At 41.8% G+C, this 21,816-nt stretch overlaps 1 protein-coding gene across 1 annotated transcript; it reads left to right on the top strand.

Annotated features, from left to right (window-relative positions):
- The first annotated feature begins 1,840 nt into the window (after positions 1–1,840).
- hsd11b1lb (hydroxysteroid (11-beta) dehydrogenase 1-like b) lies at positions 1,841–11,129 on the top strand. The gene is made up of 7 exons (XM_055866632.1): positions 1,841–2,141; positions 6,327–6,457; positions 6,623–6,734; positions 6,839–6,930; positions 7,044–7,137; positions 10,077–10,242; positions 10,713–11,129. The coding sequence occupies exons 1-7, from the start codon at positions 2,060–2,062 to the stop codon at positions 10,888–10,890; spliced, it is 855 nt and encodes a 284-aa protein (XP_055722607.1). The 5' UTR covers positions 1,841–2,059; the 3' UTR covers positions 10,891–11,129.
- The last annotated feature ends 10,687 nt before the right edge of the window (positions 11,130–21,816 follow it).

Here is a 21,816-nt window from a genome sequence, read left to right as displayed (position 1 = left end):
CTTTGAAGAATCTCAAATATAAAATATATTTTGATTTGTGTAACACATTTTTGGTTACTACATGATTCCATTTGTGTTATTTCATAGTTTTGATGTCTTCACTATTATTCTGCAATGTAGAAAATAGTAAAAATAAAGAAAAACTCTTCAATGAGTAGGTGTAACAAAGTTTTTACTGGTACTGTATACATTTGGAGTCGGAAGTTTACATACACTTAAGTTGGAGTCATTAAAACTCATTTTTCAACCACTCCATAAATTTCTTGTTAACAAACTATAGTTTTGTCAAGTCGGTTAGGACATCTACTTTGTGCATGACACAAGTCATTTTTCCAACAATTGTTTTACAGGCAGATTATTTCACCTATAATTCACTGTATCACAATTCAAGTGGGTCAGAAGTTTACATACACTAAGTTGACTGCCTTTAAACAGCTTGGAAAATTCCAGAAAATTATGTCATGGCTTTATAAGCGCTGATAGGCTAATTGACATCATTTGAGTCAACTGGAGGTGTACCTGTGGATGTATTTCAAGGCCTACCTTCAAACTCAGTGCCTCTTTGCTTGACATCATGGGGGGGGGAAAAAAAATCAGCCAAGACATCAGAAAAAAATGTGTGGACTTCCACAAGTCTGGCTCATCCTTGGGAGCAATTTCCAAACGACTGAAGGTACCACGTTCATCTGTACAAACAATAGTACGCAAGTATAAACACCATGGGACCACGCAGCCGTCATACCGCCCAGGAAGGAGACGCGTTCTGTCTTCTAGAGATGAATGTACTTTGGTGAGAAAAGTGCAAATCAATCCCAGAACAACAGCAAAGGACCTGAAGATGCTGGAGGAAACAGGTACAAAAGTATTTATATCCACAGTAAAACGAGTCCTATATCGATATAACCTGAAAGGCTATAGCAGCAAGGAAGAAGGCACTGCTCCAAATCCACCATAAAAGCGCCAGACTACGGTTTGCAACTGCACATGGGGACAAAGATCGTACTTTTTGGAGAAATATCCTCTGGTCTGGAGGAAAAAGGGGGAGGCTTGCAAGCCGAAGAACTCCATCCCAACTGTGAAGCACAGGTGTGGTAGCATCATGTTGTTGGGGTGCTTTGCTGCAGGAGGGACTGGTGCGCTTCACAAAATAGATGGCATCACGAGGGAGCAAAATTATGTAGATATACTAAAGCAGCATCTCAAGACATCAGTCAGGAAGTTAAAGCTTGGTTTCAAATGGGTCTTCCAAATGGACAATGAGCATACTTCCAAAGTTGTGTCAAAATGGCTTAAGGACAACAAAGTCAAGGTATTGGAGTGGCCATCACAAAGCCCTGACCTCAATCCTATAGAAGATGTGTGGGCAGAACTGAAAAAGCGTGTGCGAGCAAGGAGGCCTACAAGCGTGACTCAGTTACACCATCTCTGTCAGGAGTAATAGGCCAAAATTCACCCAATTTATTGTGGAAGGCGACCCGACACGTTTGACCAAAGTTAAACAATGTAAAGGCAATGCTACTAAATACTATTTGAGTGTTTGTGAACTTCTGACCCACTGGGTATGTGATGAAATAAATAAAAGCTGAAATCATTCTCTCTACTATTATTCTGACATTTCACATTCTTAAAATGAAGTGGTGATCCTAACTGACCTAAGACAGGGAATTTTTACTAGGATTAAATGTCAGGAACTGTGAAAAACTGAATTTAAATGTATTTGGCTAAGGTGTATGTAAACTTCAGACGTCAACTGTATATGCCAATTTACATGGCTGGCGTCCAAGTGTCGCTGCCCCTTTAAGGTAAGACAAGCATTAGGCTAGGGCTACAAAATGTATGAGGTGGAAGGCAAGAACCACTTTGTCCGTGGCTTGCAGCATTGTGATCATAGCATGCTTTACAGAACTTGATGGAGTTTTAGAATAACCTTACGGGACCGTTTTGTTTTTACAGTTCGATGAAGTAGGATATTGGCACAGGCACGAAATTGTTTTACCAATTAAAGTCACGTGTCTTACCTGAGCATCACCTGCGGCACTGAATAGAAGTCAACATTGTTATGCAGGTCCCGATGAAGACCGTGTTTTTAATTTTTGCCGTTTGCCTGATGGCAGTCCTCTGGAGGGACACATTTGATCCAGGTGAGTCCTCAAACATTGCTCCATAGGACAGGCAGACAACAGTGCTCCATAGGACAGGCAGATAACAGTGCTCCATTGGACAGGCAGATAACAGTGCTCCATAGGACAGGCAGACAACAGTGCTCCATAGGACAGGCAGATAACAGTGCTCCATAGGACAGGCAGACAACAGTGCTCCATAGGACAGGCAGACGTCGACCAGAGGGCCACAGTAGAATATAGATCGAGCGAAGTAGGAAGATGAAGCGTGGGTAAACGGCGCGAGACTGCGACTCTCCGGTCTCTTCCTTCCCCTCGGCGTGGGGCTCAGGGCCGAGACAGTGGCTGCGTATATAAGGGGATGTGCCAGTATTAGAATGGTGATTTATAGCGGGCAAGAAATCAATAAACAAAGGGGCCTGTAGACAGGACCCCGACACCTACTAATAGTGATGAGTACAAATGAAAATTTAAGGCCCAAGCAATGGGGCCGTGCCAGCAATAGAATGATGATTATAGCGGGCAAGAAATATATAATAAAATGGGCTGGAAGGCAGGACCCCTACACCCAATAATGGTGGAGTACAAACAAAAGTTTAAGGTCCAAGCTATGGGGGCATGCCATCAACAGAATGGTGATTATAGCGGGCAAGAACACACCTTTTTAGCTCATTTAAGGTTCTTGTTTGTTTAGATTTCCCACATCCAGGAAATGTAATTTTCATTTCCCAGTGTTCTATTAGCCTTTTCCATTTCAAGTTTTTAAACTAAATTAAGATTTAATGCACTAGATTTAACTTGTCATCATTTACAATATAATCAGAAAACAACTTTGATGACATCAAATGGGACACCACTCACTTTGTCAATTCAATTTAACCCGAGTTCTTGAACAGTTTCAATCCACAATGGACATTAGTCACTTAATGACTGCAGATACCCATTAGAATATCTAGACTGGATTGGACAGGGCTAGACTGGACTGTGGAGACTTGGTAGATTTGAAGTGTTTGCAGATGTGGCTATGGGGCAGATCTGTCCATTTTAGGGCAGACATAACTGAGTGTGAAATATGGTCAGGATCTACAACGTATGGATCATATTTAAACTTAATGTGTAACAGTATAACACTTCATTTCTAATCTTAATTTGTCATTGAGAATTTGGGACTAGAAAGTTCTAATTGCAAATTGAGTTATTGACATAGCCTTGTTCTGTACCATATTCTCTACCTATATACAACTCTAAATACCCCAATTCATGTTAAGTTAAAAAGAATACGAGATAACATTTCTGACACCATTTCAACCAATGAGGGTTCGGTACTTTAAAGCCAATGAACTCCTCATCTTTTTGCAGATAACCTTTATAGTCCCAAGTTCTTGATATGACAAATGTTATCTTAATTTTTCATATCTTACCTTGATATCAACATAAGTAACTTTGACCATCCCCGGTGCAGCTATGTATTTATTCCCTGTTATGTAATCAGTCCATACATAGTCTCTCCAGACGGCTTGCCTCCCACAATGTTACCAATGTTCCAGCATACACAGTGTGCTGTGCTATGATAGTAGTGCAACCTAGACTCAGGGGTAGACATAACATAGTAAATAAATATCCGGGACACTCAAATTAGTATGATATGCTACGTTTGGTATGGTATCTATTAATTTCTGAATGTCCATCATCCATTTGGAATATGTTCCGAATTACAATTCGTATGATATGTTTTGCGAATCACAGTTCATACATTATGTTATGAATTTGCCATACGTATGATATGTTATGAATTCCAATTTGTTGTGGCTAATGTTAGCTTGGTGGCTAGTCGGCAACACTAATGTTAGCTTGGTGGCTAGTCGGCAACACTAATGTTAGCTAGGTGGCTAACATTAGCTAGGCTAGGGATTAAGGTTAGAGTTAAGGTTAAAGCTAGGGTTAGGAGTTAGGTTAGAGGGTTAGCTAATTTGCTAAGTAGTTGCAAATTAGCTAAAAAGTAGTAAGTATACTGAAAATAATATAAACGCAACATGCAACACTTTCAAAGATTTTACTGAGTTATAGTTCATATGAGGAATTAAATCAATTGAAATGAATTAGGCCCTAATCTATGGATTTCACATGACTGGGAAAACAGATATGATTCTGTTGATCACAGATATCTTAAAAAATGGGCCTCACAACGGGCCTCGGGATCTCGTCACGCTTTTTCTGTGCATTCAAATTGCCATCGATAAAATGCTTTTGTGCTCATTGTCCGTACCTTATTCCTGCCCACACCATGACTCCACCGCCACCATGGGGCACTGTGCTCACAATGTTGACATCAACAAACCACTCACCCACACAACGCTGGTTGGACGTACTTCCAAACTCTCTAAAACAATGTTTGAGGCGGCTTGTGGTAGAGTAATGAACATTCAATTCTCTGGCAACAGCTCTGGTGAACAATCCTGGAGTCAGCATGCCAATTGCACGCACCCTCAAAACTTGAGACATCTGTGGCATTGTGTTGTGACAACTGCACATTTTAGAGTTGCCTTTTATTGTCCCAAGCACAAGTTACACCTGTGTAATGATCATGCTGTTTAATCAGCTTCTTGATATGCCACACCTGTCAGGTGGATGGATTATCTTGGCAAAAGAAAAATGCTTACTAGCAGGGTTGTAAACAAATTTGTCCACAACATTTGAGAGAAATAAGCTTTTTGTGCGTATAGAACATTTCTGGGATCTTTTATTTCAGCACATGAAACATGGGACCAACACTTTTACATGTATTTCAGCTCATGAAACAGGGGACCAACAATATACATGTATTTCAGCTCATGAAACATGGGACCAACAATATACATGTATTTCAGCTCATGAAACATGGGACCAACAATATACATGTATTTCAGCTCATGAAACAGGGGACCAACAATATACATGTATTTCAGCTCATGAAACAGGGGACCAACAATATACATGTATTTCAGCTCATGAAACAGGGGACCAACAATATACATGTATTTCAGCTCATGAAACATGGGACCAACAATATACATGTATTTCAGCTCATGAAACAGGGGACCAACAATATACATGTATTTCAGCTCATGAAACAGGGGACCAACAATATACATGTATTTCAGCTCATGAAACAGGGGACCAACAATATACATGCATTTCAGCTCATGAAACATGGGACCAACAATATACATGCATTTCAGCTCATGAAACAGGGGACCAACAATATACATGTATTTCAGCTCATGAAACATGGGACCAACAATATACATGTATTTCAGGTCATGAAACAGGGGACCAACAATATACATGTATTTCAGCTCATGAAACATGGGACCAACAATATACATGTATTTCAGCTCATGAAACAGGGGACCAACAATATACATGTATTTCAGCTCATGAAACATGGGAACAACAATATACATGTATTTCAGGTCATGAAACAGGGGACCAACAATATACATGTATTTCAGCTCATGAAACATGGGACCAACAATATACATGTATTTCAGCTCATGAAACATGGGACCAACAATATACATGTATTTCAGCTCATGAAACATGGGACCAACAATATACATGTATTTCAGCTCATGAAACAGGGGACCAACAATATACATGTATTTCAGCTCATGAAACAGGGGACCAACAATATACATGTATTTCAGCTCATGAAACAGGGGACCAACAATATACATGTATTTCAGCTCATGAAACATGGGACCAACAATATACATGTATTTCAGCTCATGAAACAGGGGACCAACAATATACATGTATTTCAGCTCATGAAACAGGGGACCAACAATATACATGTATTTCAGCTCATGAAACAGGGGACCAACAATATACATGTATTTCAGCTCATGAAACAGGGGACCAACAATATACATGTATTTCAGGTCATGAAACAGGGGACCAACAATATACATGTATTTCAGCTCATGAAACAGGACCAACGCTTTACATGTTGCATTTATATTTTTGTTCAGTATTTAATAGTATGTGATGATCATGATGACAATTAAGTATTTTACGATTAAGTATTTTAAATTTGTGTTTAACCTTAAAACACCACTATTTTATTTTAGTCACTGTGATCATGTGATCTTCCTTCTCCGTCAGTATTCTTTCTCACCCCACGCAGCCTGACTGACTGCCTGTCTGTCTGTCTGTCCTTCCCCTCAGAATCTGTTCGTAATGCCAGGGTGCTGGTGACTGGGGCTAGCACAGGCATCGGAGAACAGGTGGCATACCACTATGCCAAGATGGGCGCCCAGATCGTCATCACGGCCAGGAGGGAGTACGCGTTACAGAAGGTTTGAGGATCTATCTGTGTCGGTTTCTCTGTCTGTCTGTCTGTCTGTCTGTCTGTCTGTCTGTCTGTCTGTCTATCAACTTCTATCCTTTCTACTGTCTCATGATGACCAGATAGATAGTGACAGCCTCTGTACCAGTGTGTCATTGCTCCCTCTGTCCTGTAGGTGGCAGCGAACTGCACAAGCCTGGGGGCCCAGAAGGCTCTGTATGTGACAGGGGACATGTCCCAGTCCTCAGACCCAGAGAGAGTGGTGAGGATGGCTGTCGAACAACTGGGTAAGGACTGATCACTAAGAATACATTCAGTCATATTGTGAGTATTTATTATGTTATGTTAGAGATTCATAAGGCACACTAGTATCTGTTTCTCTTTTTCGCAGGAGGTCTTGACATCCTGGTTCTAAATCACATTGGATCCACCCCATTCGCCATGTGGAACGGAGATGGGGATCACGTCAGGGAACTGATGCAGGTACGCTTTTGTTTTCTTCTTCTTCATATTAGGCTATAATTCAAGTCTTGTGTCTGGCCAAGCGAGACAAGGTCATTCAATGAGTGTAGTTTTTAATGTGTTGTCTTCCAAAGTTGAATTTCCTCAGCTATGTGAACATGGCTTCAGCAGCTTTGCCAGTACTGGAGCAGAGTGCAGGGTCTATGATCGTAGTGTCATCTCTGTTGGGTGAGTACACATCACACAGCCTTATACAATACAGATTTACACAGATAGTATTATACCAATAGTCTTAAAAAATAGTCTTATATAGATAGTCTTATACAGATATAGTATTATACAGATAGTCTTATACAGATATAGTTTTATATAGATAGTCTTACACAGATACAGTCTTACACAGATACAGTCTTACACAGATACAGTCTTACACAGATACAGTCTTACACAGATACAGTCTTACACAGATACAGTCTTACACAGATACAGTCTTACACAGATAGCATTAAACAAATACAGTCTTATATGGATAGTCTTATACATATACAGTGGGGCAAAAAAGTATTTAGTCAGCCACCAATTGTTCAAGTTCTACCACTTAAAAAGATGAGAGGCCTGTAATTTTCATCATAGGTACACTTCAACTATGACAGACAAAATGAGAAAAAAAATTCAGAAAATCACATTGTAGGATTTTTAATGAATTTATTTGCAAATTATGGTGGAAAATAAGTATTTGGTCAATAACAAAAGTGTATTTCAATACTTTGTTATATACCCTTTGTTGGCAATGACAGAGGTCAAATGTTTTCTGTAAGTCTTCACAAGGTTTTCACACACTGTTGCTGGTATTTTGGCCCATTCCTCCATGCAGATCTCCTCTAGAGCAGTGATGTTTTGGGGCTGTTGCTGGGCAACACAGACTTTCAACTCCCTCCAAAGATTTTCTATGGGGTTGAGATCTGAAGACTGGCTAGGCCACTCCAGGACCTTGAAATGCTTCTTACGAAGCCACTCCTTCGTTGCCCGGGCGGTGTGTTTGGGATCATTGTCATGCTGAAAGACCCAGCCACGTTTCATCTTCAATGCCCTTGCTGATAGGAGGTTTTCACTCAAAATCTCACGATACATGGCCCCATTCATTCTTTCCTTTACACGGATCAGTCGTCCTAGTCCCTTTGCAGAAAAACAGCCCCAAAGCATGATGTTTCCACCCCCATGCTTCACAGTAGGTATGGTGTTCTTTGGATGCAACTCAGCATTCTTTGTCCTCCAAACACGACGAGTTGAGTTTTTACCAAAAAGTTATATTTTGGTTTCATCTGACCATGTGACATTCTCCCAATCTTCTTCTGGATCATCCAAATGCTCTCTAGCAAACTTCAGACGGGCCTGGACATGTACTGGCTTAAGCAGGGGGACACGTCTGGCACTGCAGGATTTGAGTCCCTGGCGGCGTAGTGTGTTACTGATGGTAGGCTTTGTTACTTTGGTCCCAGCTCTCTGCAGGTCATTCACTAGGTCCCCCCCGTGTGGTTCTGGGATTTTTGCTCACCGTTCTTGTGATCATTTTGACCCTACAGGGTGAGATCTTGCGTGGAGCCCCAGATCGAGGGAGATTATCAGTGGTCTTGTATGTCTTCCATTTCCTAATAATTGCTCCCACAGTTGATTTCTTCAAACCAAGCTGCTTACCTATTGCAGATTCAGTCTTCCCAGCCTGGTGCAGGTCTACAATTTTGTTTCTGGTGTCCTTTGACAGCTCTTTGTTCTTGGCCATAGTGGAGTTTGGAGTGTGACTGTTTGAGGTAGTGGACAGGTGTCTTTTATACTGATAACAAGTTCAAACAGGTGCCATTAATACAGGTAACGAGTGGAGGACAGAGGAGCCTCTTAAAGAAGAAGTTACAGGTCTCTGAGAGCCAGAAATCTTGCTTGTTTGTAGGTGACCAAATACTTATTTTCCACCATAATTTGCAAATAAATTCATTAAAAATCCTACAATGTGATTTTCTGGAAAAAAAATTCTCGTTTTGTCTGTCATAGTTGAAGTGTACCTATGATGAAAATTACAGGCCTCTCTCATCTTTTTAAGTGGGAGAACTTGCACAACTGGTGGCTGACTAAATACTTTTTTGCCCCACTGTATGTAACGGATGTGAAATGGCTAGCTAGTTAGCGGTGGTGCGCGCTAGCAGCCTTTCAGTCAGTTACGTCACTTGCGCTGAAACCTTGAAGTAGTGGTTCCCCTTGCTCTGCAAGGGCTGCGGCTTTTGTGGAGCGATGGGTAACGATGCTTCGTGGGTGATTGTTGTTGATGATGTGTGCAGAGGGTCCCTGGTTCGCGCCCGGGTCGGGGCGAGGGGACGCCATAAAGTTATACTGTTACATTGATGCTGTTTACCCGGATCACTGGTTGCTGCGGAAAAGGAGGTCGAAAGGGGCGTGAGTGTAACGGATGTGAAATGGCTAGCTAGTTAGCGGTGGTGCACGCTAGCAGCCTTTCAGTCAGTTACTTCACTTCCTCTAATAACCTAGAAGTAGTGGTTCTCTTTGCTCTGCAAGGGCCGCGGCTTTTGTGGAGCGATGGGAAACGATGCTTCGTGGGTGACTGTTGTTGATGTGTGCAGAGGGTCCCTGGTTCGCGCCCGGGTATGGGCGAGGGGACGGACGTAAAGTTAAACTGTTACATATAGTCTTATACAGACAGTCTTATACATATAGTCTTATACAGATACAGTCTCATACAGATAATATTATACAGTTGCAGTCTTATACAGTTGCAGTCTTATACAGTTGCAGTCTTATACAGTTGCAGTCTTATACAGTTGCAGTCTTATACACATACAGTCTTATACACATACAGTCTTATACACATACAGTCTTATACACATACAGTCTTATACACATACAGTCTTATACACATACAGTCTTATACACATACAGTCTTATACACATACAGTCTTATACACATACAGTCTTATACACATACAGTCTTATACACATACAGTCTTATACACATACAGTCTTATACAGATGCAACTGCACTAGTAATCCTTATAGGGGGAATACAATTTAAAATCCTGTTCTTCTCAGTCTGAAGTACTCAGACAAGCACTGTGGATACTGTGTGAACTCACAACCTTTCTCTTCCCTCTCCTCTACAGGTAAGATAACCACTCCTTTTGTGGGGCCCTACGCGGCCACCAAGTTTGCAGTGAACGGTTTCTTTGGTTCCATGCAGCATGAGCTAGCCATGCAGCGCAGCAATGTGTCTCTGACCATCACCACACTGGGCCTGATAGACACAGACTCAGCCATGGACAAAATCAGGTTAGTCACAGGAGCCATTTACACTTGGGTTTTCAACAGAATAAGAGATTTGTATTCTACAACTCTCATCTCTTCCAAATAGATTCATGACATCAAGACTGGTTGTACTTGTGATGTTGAATGACTGGTCACGTAAGAAACATAACATGAATGAGTTGTATTGAGTGATTGTGTAATGGTATATATTTCTGGTGGTTCAGTAACTGCTGCATTTATAGTAGGTCTTAGTTAAAGTGTAATGGGGAGTTAAGGTAAAACATTACAGTAGGTATCATGTAGGTCTTACCAATGTGTCGTTATTTTATTATGCAACCTTTATTCAAACCATTGAGATAACCTGGTGTGCATTTGAAATTGCACCTAGTACTGCACTATATAGGGAATAGGCCATTTCAGATGGAGTCCTGATTAAAGCATTTACAAACACCCTGCAGGCAGCATGTCTTTACATTGTTCTATGCCACCTCCAGAGGATATACCAACATGACGGCCTACCCAGCCAGCGATGCTGCCCTCCACATCATCAAGGCCGGGGCCACCCACCAGAAGGAGTCATTTTACCCTGGATACATCTACTTCGTCTGCTTGTGCAGAGACTGGTTCCCCTTCTTCAGAGACATCATCATCCAGAACTCCTACACATATTGAAGGAGCCACCATACCCCTATTTAAGGAGGCACCTAAGCCTACAGGAACGTGTGTGTCCTCAGGCCAAGAATAGCAAAGCACTCTTTACTGGCTCAGCTGCCTTATCAACCTTTGAGTAAACAAATGAACAACAGATTTTCAGCACGGTTATAGAGAAGGGCATTCAACATGTACGGACGGCACTTACACAAATTACTGATGATTGGATGAGATACATTTATAATAAAAAGATTATGGAAGCTGTTTTGTTAAGACTTCAGTGCATCTTTTGACATTATTGATCATAATCTGTTGCTTTACATCCCCTGCTATATTGTGGATGGAGAGTTACCTGTCTAACAGAACACAGAGGGTGTTCTTTAATGGAAGCCTCTCCAACATCATCAAGGTAGAGTCAGGCATTTCCCAGGGCAGCTGTCTAGACCCCTTTACTGTTTTCAATCTTTACTAATGACCTGCCACTGAGTAAAGCCAGTGTGTCCATGTATGCTGATGACTCCACACATTATCTTCCACAGCAAGTGAAATCACTGCAACACTTAACTAAGAGCTGCAGTCAGATTCAGAATGGGTGTCAAGAAACAAGTTAGTCACGGAATGAACCCTGTAACAATGCGGAATTAATGGGTCAAAATTTGACGTTCATCCACATTACGTCAAATCCTGATTTGAAACTATGAGATCAAGTTGCAGCTTTGGCCTCAGTTGATCACCTTGCATATATTTTCCTTTGCCATTTGATCAACTGCATTGTACTTGTTGCATTGTACCAGTAAAACGGCTCTTCGGCTAGCTTTTGCTACAGCCTATACCAATGAGCGTTAGAATTTTAGCTAACAACTGCTGCATCCAAAATAGTTATTTTGCAAAGATCACAACCAAATATAATGTTAACGACTGTTCAAGCAAGAATCAAAACATCATTGTAAGTGTATAAGAACCCCAAAAAGTGCTTTTGTTTAGATGTAATAAAAGTGTAAATCTAGGCTCTATTGAATGGGAGTAGATGGCGATGGCTTTCTTACTGCAGCCAAGAGAAGTGGCATCTGTATGTTACGTCAGTGTGTTGTCTACTAGAAAGAGGTCTATAGGTTAGACGGTTTTTGCTTGAGCTGTTTATCTTTCTTAGTTTCTTCAGTTTTTAAGCAAGAGGATGAGTGTAAGTCATATTTCTATCAGGATGAGGTAAGACCCAGATGCAGATCGTGTCGAAGTAACAATATTTATTACAGCAACAGGGGCAAAGGTACTGGCAGGTAGCCTATGGGTCAGGTCATGGAAAAGGTTGGTAATCCAGAGACGGGGCAAAGGTACTGGACGGCAAGCAGGGTCAGGGGCAGGCAGAGTGGTCAGGCAGGCGGGCTCAGGGTCAGGACAGGCAAAGTGGTCAGGCGAGCTCAGGGTCAGGACAGGCAAGGGTTAAAACCAGGAGGACGAGAAAAGAGAGACTGGGGAAAAGCAGGAGCTGATGCAAAAAAACGCTGGTTGACTTGACAAACAGGAGACAAAGGGCTGTGAGACATGGGTTTAACAAGGGACACATGAAAGGTGGGGTGTATACGAAAGGCACGGGGCAACAGAAGACGAACAGCAGAGGGACTAATAATTTTAGAGATGGGAAACGGGCCAATAAACCGTGGGGAGAGTTTGTGGGATTCCACCCGGAGGGGCAGATCCCGGGTGGATAGCCATGCCTTCTGCCCGAGATGATACCGGGGAGCCGGGGTCTGATGGCGATCCACTTGTTGTCGATACCTGGAGGTGGTCTTGAGGAGGGCCGATCGGGCTCTCCTCCAGGTACGACGACAGTGGCAGACAAACATCTGGGCAGAAGGTACGCCGACCTCTTCCTCCTGCTCGGGGAAGAGAGGGGGCTGATAACCCAGGGAACATTCAAAGGGCGATAGGCCCATGGCAGAGCAAGGAAGGGAGTTGCGTGCGAATTCCACCCACACAATCTGCTGGCTCCAGGTGGTGGAGTTGGTGGAGACCAGGCAGCACAGAGTTGTCTCAAGGTTATTATCTGTATTGAAGAGAAAGTAATGGGTAAGAAGCCTACATAACCCATAAAATGCAACATCCGTTTATGGCCAGCTATGTAAACTCTAACATTGATTTATCCTGCAATAGATGTTGTTGAATTGGTAACATTCCTTTTTCTTTTCTTCTAATGCCTCGTAAGGGGCAAGTCATCTAAAAGTAACTGAAAGTAATCAGATTACATTAGTTACGTTATTGATTACAATGTTGGACATGTAACTCTAATGGATCAAATTAAGGAAGTAACCTAACCTACCCTGTTGGTAAATGTATCTATTATTCTGTTAACAGATATAATTATGTGCTCTGCTGGTTGTCCTCCGTGTAGTGGCTAATGGTGCCAGGTTGGCCTATGAGAAAAGCTAGCATCTAGCCACAGACCACAGGTATAAACCTCGGGTCGAAGCAAAAGTTTGTGAGTATGGTCCACAAATGTTTTACTCAAATGTTTGTTAACAAAGTCAATGTAAACAAACACTATACAGCCTCAAAACATGGTTAAAACTATCATTTTTTTATACACTATATACAGTTGAATTTGGAAGTTTGTATACACCTTAGCCAAATACATTTAAACTCAGTTTTTCACAATTCCTGACATTTAATCCAAGCTAGGATCACCACTTTATTTTAAGAATGTGAAATGTCAGAATAATGGTAGAGAGAATAATTTATTTCAGCTTTTATTTCTTTCATCACATTCCCAGTGGGTCAGAAGTTTACATACACTCAATTAGTATTTGGTAGCATTGCCTTTAAATTCTTTAACTTGGGTCAAACATTTCGGGTAGCCTTCCACAAGCTTCCCAGAATAAGTTGGGGGAATTTTTGCCCATTTCTCTTGACAGAGCTGGTGTAACTGAGTAAGGTTACAGGCCTCCTTGCTCGCACACACTTTTTCAGTTCTGCCCACACATTTTCTATGGGATTGAGGTCAGGGCTTTGTGATGGCCACTCTAATACCTTGACTTTGTTGTCCTTAAGCCATTTTGCCACAACTTTGGAAGTATGCTTGAGGTCATTGTCCATTTGGAAGACCCATTTGCGACCAAGCTTTATCTTCCTGACTGATGTCTTGAGATGTTGCTTCAATTTATCCACATAATTTTCCTGCCTCATGATGCCATCTATTTTGTGAAGTGCACCAGTCTCTCCTGCAGCAAAGCACCCCCACAACATGATGCTGCCACCCCTGTGCTTCACTGTTGGGATGGTGTGCTTCTGCACTACCAAGTTCCAAACTGCCTCTGGAAGCATTGTCAGCACAAGAACTGTTAGTCGGGAGCTTCATGAAATGGGTTTCCAAGGTTGAGCAGGCATTGGCTGGAATGGTGTAAAGCTCGCCGCCGTTTGACTCTGGAGCAGTGGAACAATGCATCACGCTTCACCATCTGGCAGTCCAACAGACAAATCTTGGTTTGGTGAATGCCAGACTGTTACCTGCCACTAAGCATAGTGCCAACTGTAAAGTTTGGGGGAGAAGGAATAATGGTACGGGGCTGTTTTTCATGGTTTGGGCTAGACCCTTTAGTTCCAGTGAAGGAAAATCTTAACGCTACAGAATACAATGACACTCTAGAGTATTCTGTGCTTCGCTACACTCACAATAACATCTGCTAACCATGTGTATGTGACCAATAATTGGTACGCCGACTGAGAGCCAGGCCTAATCGCCCAACATCAGTCCCTGACCTCACTAATGCTCTTGTGGCTGAATGGAAGCATGTCCCCGCAGCAATGTTCCAACATCTAGTAGAAAGCCTTCCCAGAAGAGTGGAGGCTGTTATAGCAGCAAATGGGGGACCAACTCCATATTAATAATGACAATGATTTTGGAATGAAATGTTCGAAAAGCAGGTGTCCACATACTTTTTGTAACGTAGTTTATCATGGATGGTCAGTCCTTGCATCCATAGCTCTATCTATGTATTTGAGAGTGATTACATTTCTCCAGCCCCATCCACCAGCTTGTTACCGGAAAAGTGATGGGGACAACACTTTGTTATTATTTCAACTGCGGATTGGCCCTTTAAGTGAACCCCCGTAGGTCTATGGCATTAACCACTTACCACTGTTCCCACACAGGAAGCCCAACTCCACCTATGGTTGGATGTTGTATCTGTGTGGTGCTTATCCTGTGTTCAAAATACTTTCATTTGTAATGGGGGTGGTGAATACTTTCCATTGTAATGGGGTGGGGGGGGTGAATACTTTCCATTGTAATGGGGTGGGGGTGGTGAATACTTTCCATTGTAATGGGGTGGGGGTGGTAAATACTTTCCATTGTAATGGGGTGGGGGGGGTGAATACTTTCCATTGTAATGGGGTGGGGGTGGTGAATACTTTCCATTGTAATGGGGTGGGGGTGGTGAATACTTTCCATTGTAATGGGGTGGGGGTGGTGAATACTTTCCATTGTAATGGGGTGGGGGGGGTGAATACTTTCCATTGTAATGGGGTGGGGGTGGTGAATACTTTCCATTGTAATGGGGTGGGGGTGGTGAATACTTTCCATTGTAATGGGGTGGGGGTGGTGAATACTTTCCATTGTAATTTATTTTTTTTATTTTTTTTTACCGTTATTTTACCAGGTAAGTTGACTGAGAACACGTTCTCATTTGCAGCAACGACCTGGGGAATAGTTACAGGGGAGAGGAGGGGGATGAATGAGCCAATTGTAAACTGGGGATTAAACTGGTCCCGTGTGGCTCAGTTGGTAGAGCATGGCGCTTGCAACGCCAGGGTTGTGGGTTCAATTCCCACGGGGGGACCAGGGTTCAATACCCACGGGGGGACCAGGATGAATATGTATGAACTTTCCAATTTGTAAGTCGCTCTGGATAAGAGCGTCTGCTAAATGACGTAAATGTAAATGTATTAGGTGACCATGATGGTTTGAGGGCCAGATTGGGAATTTAGCCAGGACACCGGGGTTAACACCCCTACTCTTACGATAAGTGCCATGGGATCTTTAATGACCTCAGAGAGTCAGGACACCCGTTTAACGTCCCATCCGAAAGATGGCACCCTACACACAGGGCAGTGTCCCCAATCACTGCCCTGGGGGATTGGGATATTTTATTAGACCAGAGGAAAGAGTGCCTCCTACTGGCCCTCCAATACCACTTCCAGCAGCATCTGGTCTCCCATGGGGTAATGGGGTGGGGGTGGTGAATACTTTCCATTGTAATGGGGTGGGGGTGGTGAATGCTCCTTATCCACTAGCGATGTGCAGCACCCATTGTGACTAATCAGACTTACCTGGTCGGAGGACGTGGGTGGGTATATGGGAAGCAGGCTGTATTGATTGACAATATTGGCTATATCTCGTTATGGGTGGTCACAAGTGTGCAATTGATGGCTACTTTAATGGTACATTTTGAGAAAATGGGCATTGATTTCAGATTGGCCCACCTTAATTTAAGCCCCCTCCAGGTGGTATGCGCAGGGGCATGAAAGGATTTGTGTTCTAGCCATGGGTTCTTCTAACCCACCGTTCCTTTAACATGCAAAATTGTGTCGAGAGAATAAGATACACAATAAATATTAGTACTAGGGCGCTCAGCGGAAGGTTGAAGTGGGGATGTAGAAGAAAAAGAAACGCACACCTATGTAGGCGAGGTGCTGGCTAGCGGAGTAGAAAACGTAAAAATAAAGGAGAGCCGCACACTCTAGGAGCTCAGATGCAAAAATGTAATATCCAACGTTTTGACAGTCAAGCTGTCTTCATCAGGGTATAATCACAAACACTGCGGGAGGACTCGTTTATATAGTGTCAAAAGACACACAGGTGTCGGTAATCATGGCCAAGAGTGGCCTAATAGCATTGGTTAATTCTCAAATGTTAAAATGGCATACAAAGAACAGCATACAAAAACCAAATGGATAGCATACGATCATAGATTCATTTTATACTACACAAGCTTACAAACAATTACAATGGCAAAGTCACAATAATCACAAGAATGGCTTCAGATCAAAGTCTACTGTGTGTCTTTTGACACTATATAAATGAGTTATCCCGCAGTGTTTGTGATTATACCCTGATGGCTGTCGAAACGTTGGTAATTACATTTTTGCATCTGAGCTCCTAGAGTGTGCGGCTCTCCTTTATTTTGAAGTGGGGATGTAACATGAAGACCTTTGAAGAGTGTGTTACGGACCTGGGTTCTAATGCTATTTCAAATATCTCTATTACTTTCACATACATTCAAAGTATTCAGATATATTTTATTTGAAAAGACAAGAAGTTGAACATATTCATGTATTTGGAAATACACTTTGAATGTATTTGAAAAACTAGAATACACTGACTCAAATACATTCCTATGTGTTTAACCCAGGAATTTGAAAATAGTATTTGAAATAAATATTTGAAAATCCTCTTAAATACAATTTGGTCGACTATTTGATTTTTCAAATAACCATTAAAATATTTTCAATTCAAGATACTCAAATACACATATTTGAAACCAGGCTTGGTGTTATGACACGCTGGACAGCATGTCATTTGAATTATTCCAGTTCAGCAATGGACCATTTTCAAAATGTCCTCTTTTACATCCACATTTTACATCCTTTGATGTCAGATAAAGCAATTCTAGAAGTGTTTTTATCTATGAGGTGTAGTCATAGAGCCATACACTGTGGGCCTTCTGTACTTTGAACTGTAAATTTGCCCTAGTTCAAATATATCAGATTAAAATGCTAGTCTTAAAAGATTACCAGGGGGAAATGGCTGCCTCTCCCTTTGAGCAGAATGCCTGGAAAACTGATCAAAGCATGTGTACTCACGAGATTCCACATTTCTGATGTATTTTCTGATTGTATGGATGTGACCATTTGTACCTGTTTTTGTATTTTATCAATGTTCCAGTGTTTAATTATATCTTTCCAGACACATTTAGTTGGACAGAGAAGCTGGGAAATATTACCTGTGCCATTGCCAGCAAATCCAAACAACCAGGCCTGACAACGCAGGGTAAAGATATGAGTACACGAGTCAGCTCTCTTGGAAAAACAGAATGGAACCAAAAACATGCATACCAACTCACACACACACACACACACACACACACACACACACACACACACACACACACACACACACACACACACACACACACACACACACACACACACACAGTGTTTGTATACTCACCCACACACACCTACACACAGTCTCAAACACACACACACGCACACACCTTCCCACTCACACGACTGATGTTACTGGACTCTATCATTGCACAATCTATTGCACAATTCCCACCACATGTTGTAAATATCAGTCTTAATTTAATTTGCATTCTTGCATTATATTTTATAATATATTCTTTCTAAATTACTACTCTATTTTATCCCATTGAGTCTTCATTTGATTGTTTTATTACCTGTTTACTTTTTCTATTGTTGTTGCACTGTCAAGACGTGAACCTACAAGTCAGCATTTCATTTCACTGGGTACTCTGTGTATATCATGTGTATATGACGAAAAAACAAACTGGGACTTGAACTTGTAGTATGCTGCAGACTGTAGGCCAGTGCCCTGTGCTGAGAGGCAGACTGGGACTTGAACTTGTAGTATGCTGCAGACTGTAGGCCAGTGCCCTGTGCTGAGAGGCAGACTGGGACTTGAACTTGTAGTATGCTACAGACTGTAGGCCAGTGCCCTGTGCTGAGAGGCAGACTGGGACTTGAACTTGTAGTATGCTACAGACTGTAGCCAAGTGCCCTGTGCTGAGAGGCAGACTGGGACTTGAACTTGTAGTATGCTACAGACTGTAGGCCAGTGCCCTGTGCTGAGAGGCAGACTGGGACTTGAACTTGTAGTATGCTACAGACTGTAGGCCAGTGCCCTGTGCTGAGAGGCAGACTGGGACTTGAACTTGTAGTATGCTACAGACTGTAGGCCAGTGCCCTGTGCTGAGAGGCAGACTGGGACTTGTTGTTATTCTCATTGCTCAGCATCACAACAAAATCACTAGTCTTCCACACAGCACTAGGATCAGGTGTCTCTCTCTCCATCCATCCATCCATCTGGTGTTCCGGATCCCTTGCTTCAGCTGAAATAAAATATTAAGAAAGACATGATAGCACAGAGCCTTGACACAGATTATGAGGGTAAAAAATCCCATTCCACTTGACATTTCACATATGCACCCACCTAACATTTTTATTCCCGCTCTGCACATCCACATTTATACAGTATGCACTCAACATGTAAATACCACACTCTACTACTCATACTTATTGGGAGCTGTAGTTGGAACTCTAGTGGAAGATATGAAAAGTGACAAGGGGTGTAGAGGTGAGAGGTTTATTTGGCACTGTCCTTTTCTCATCCCTGTGTTTTCTCTCTCGCTCTCCATCTCCCTCTCTCTACCTGTTTCTGTATGTAGCCTGTTGACATTCCGTTCTGCCTTTGTTCTAATGCCAACCATTCAGCCATTCTCAAAGAGGTAGAGGAGAAGATAGGTGGAGAGGGGGAAGAGGAGGAGGACAGCAGTATGAGGGGATATGGGGGAGGGGAACATAGCACTAATAATAAACCCTATTTGCAAAAGCACTGCTACTGCATGTTGTCAAATTCCAATATTAAAGAAATAGAGATGACCTTAATTAATAATGGGGTTTGCCTGAGCTACATACTGTAGATAGTTGTGAAAATGGTTCTACATTATCATAGTGTTCATATTGTGTTACACTATCTACACGTTACTGTCACCACTAAGGAAAACAGATGACAGTCAAAGACTGAACTTCCACAAGGAGATAAATCCAATTTTTGTTTGCTTTTGGCTTGATTTTATCATCTGGATAGCGTGCACGCTCACAGCTATAATCATTGTCTTCCATCTCCAGTGGGTTTCATGGGCAGAGCAGGTAGCTATGCAACAGGACTGGGAGCAACTGGGAGAGGAGGGTGGGGTGGTGGTGACAATTTAGTACAGAGAAGGGAAGGTTGGGGGGTGGGAAGGGAAGGGAAGGTTGGGGGAAGAAAGGATGACAGTAAATGTTGGCAACCATGGTTTGTAGAGAGGCTGGCTGATCACAGGCGGAGAAAGCTCTCTCTCAGGAAAACAGATCATTTAGAGGAGATGTGTCATTATATGTGGAAAAGTCAATTCCTCTTTTGAGTAGGTATTACTTTCCAAGTCATGCCTTTCCTTAATTTTCTGTTGACAGTAACATATTTTTTTTTTTAAATGACACTCAAATGTAAAATTATAAATGAACATCTCAATGGCTCTTTTTGACCTGGATTTCATGAAGCTTTCCACTTGAAAGTAACTGGGGATTTCAATGAAGAAAACAAGGCCAGATGAATGAAAGGTGTTGTGGAGGAACCAGTAGTCTACTAATGATGTCATTACATGGTCTGATCTTGTTGCTAACAGGACCAACAAACAAATTGAAAATCTAGTAGCGAATTTTTTAAATTTTTATAAACGATATTTGTTATTGATTGTCGAATAGACATTGTGGACGTGTGAGCTGTCCAGTGGCTCAGTGCTGAATGACGCCCTATCCCTATCCCCGGCATCAGACTCGCCTTTCCTTACACCGGCCCCGAAAACCACATGTTGCACGAAAGTTTTCCATCTAATGCTGATTTAAAAAACCCAGATATTCGACGTAAATGAAGACAAAACACGTAAATAGGCTACTGAAAGTTAACCTTTTGAGATTTGTTCGATAAAAAAAACAACGGGATCAGGAATATTTTTCTCGGGGCTCAAGCTATATGCTGGCAAACGAGCGAGAGAATGACATTGCATTTCAGAATAATTGCTGTAAATATGGAGTCCACTCTTAATTTGCCAATGATACTAACAAATATACTTCTCACACTGACCGTTTTCTTCTTTCGGGCACGTCCTGGATCCCTTCAACCATAATTGTGTAAACAACACAATATATTGTCTGTACAATTCTCTCTACAATGGCAACGTCTTTACAACAAGTTAACATTTTTTTTTACCTGTCTAATATGTGAAAGTGAAATAGAGGACGTCTGACTTACCATCATAAAGCCTACGGATCAACAGGTGACTCCTTGGTACCGTTTCTATTGGGTTGTCTTGTCGCCCCGCTTTCTCTCTTTCCGGCTGCCATTGAAACACACGTCAATCTCAGCTGTAAACCCTCCCCATCTGCGGTCCACGTAATGGTTATTAGGATGTTACTAGGTAGCTCAGCGAGAGATGAAATTCTGTCCGTTTATATATTGTCCGGTCACCAGAAAGGGGGCTGGATCAATGCAGATCACGACTACAGGAAAAGACCAATTGAGATTCGATATTTTTTTTATATATATATTTTTGAAAATCATGGGTGCGGCCCCAACAAATGATGACCTGAAATTACAAATAAAAACCAATGGAGTGAAACATAAATTATCTAAAAGGCAAATAGGCTTACACGCACATTATATAATGTTTAATATTTATTATAGATGAAAAAGGGTTTTATGAAATAGATTTCATTGATTGATCGATCATATAAGGCTGTTCTTGTAAGCATTAAATCCCCTATCTTGAGAAAAGGTGAAATTCATGAGCCAATGTTCTGCAAATTGCCCCAGAAAATGGCCACAGTGTATGGTCACTTTACAGACAGTTAAAAGGCAGTACACCAACAGGATGAATGATCATATGAATGTGTGCATAATGTATTTTTCTACCTGGAATTACCTGAACAAATAACGAAAATATGAAATAATATGCAAATAGATCGCAAGGGTGCACTCTTCAAATAGATTGCCAAACTTTCAATAACCACCGACGGTTATGTGTGACTCATTATTGTGGATGCTGCTCATCTCACTCCTCTCTCAGATAAACATATTTGGAAAACCCAAGTGGTTCTATTTTCCATTTCAAT

Source organism: Salvelinus fontinalis, chromosome 17, assembly GCF_029448725.1.
Source record: "Salvelinus fontinalis isolate EN_2023a chromosome 17, ASM2944872v1, whole genome shotgun sequence".
Classification (NCBI taxonomy): Eukaryota; Metazoa; Chordata; class Actinopteri; order Salmoniformes; family Salmonidae; genus Salvelinus; species Salvelinus fontinalis.
This window is presented reverse-complemented; position numbering and strand designations above follow the sequence as displayed.

Bases quoted from the DNA above. Each gene is read 5' to 3' on its own strand.
- hsd11b1lb (XM_055866632.1), top strand. From the start codon at position 2,060: ATGCAGGTCCCGATGAAGACCGTGTTTTTAATTTTTGCCGTTTGCCTG. The intron at 6,735-6,838 runs GTAAGGACTGAT...TCTTTTTCGCAG, and splicing joins GATGGCTGTCGAACAACTGG to GAGGTCTTGACATCCTGGTT. The intron at 10,243-10,712 runs GTTAGTCACAGG...TGCCACCTCCAG, and splicing joins TCAGCCATGGACAAAATCAG to AGGATATACCAACATGACGG.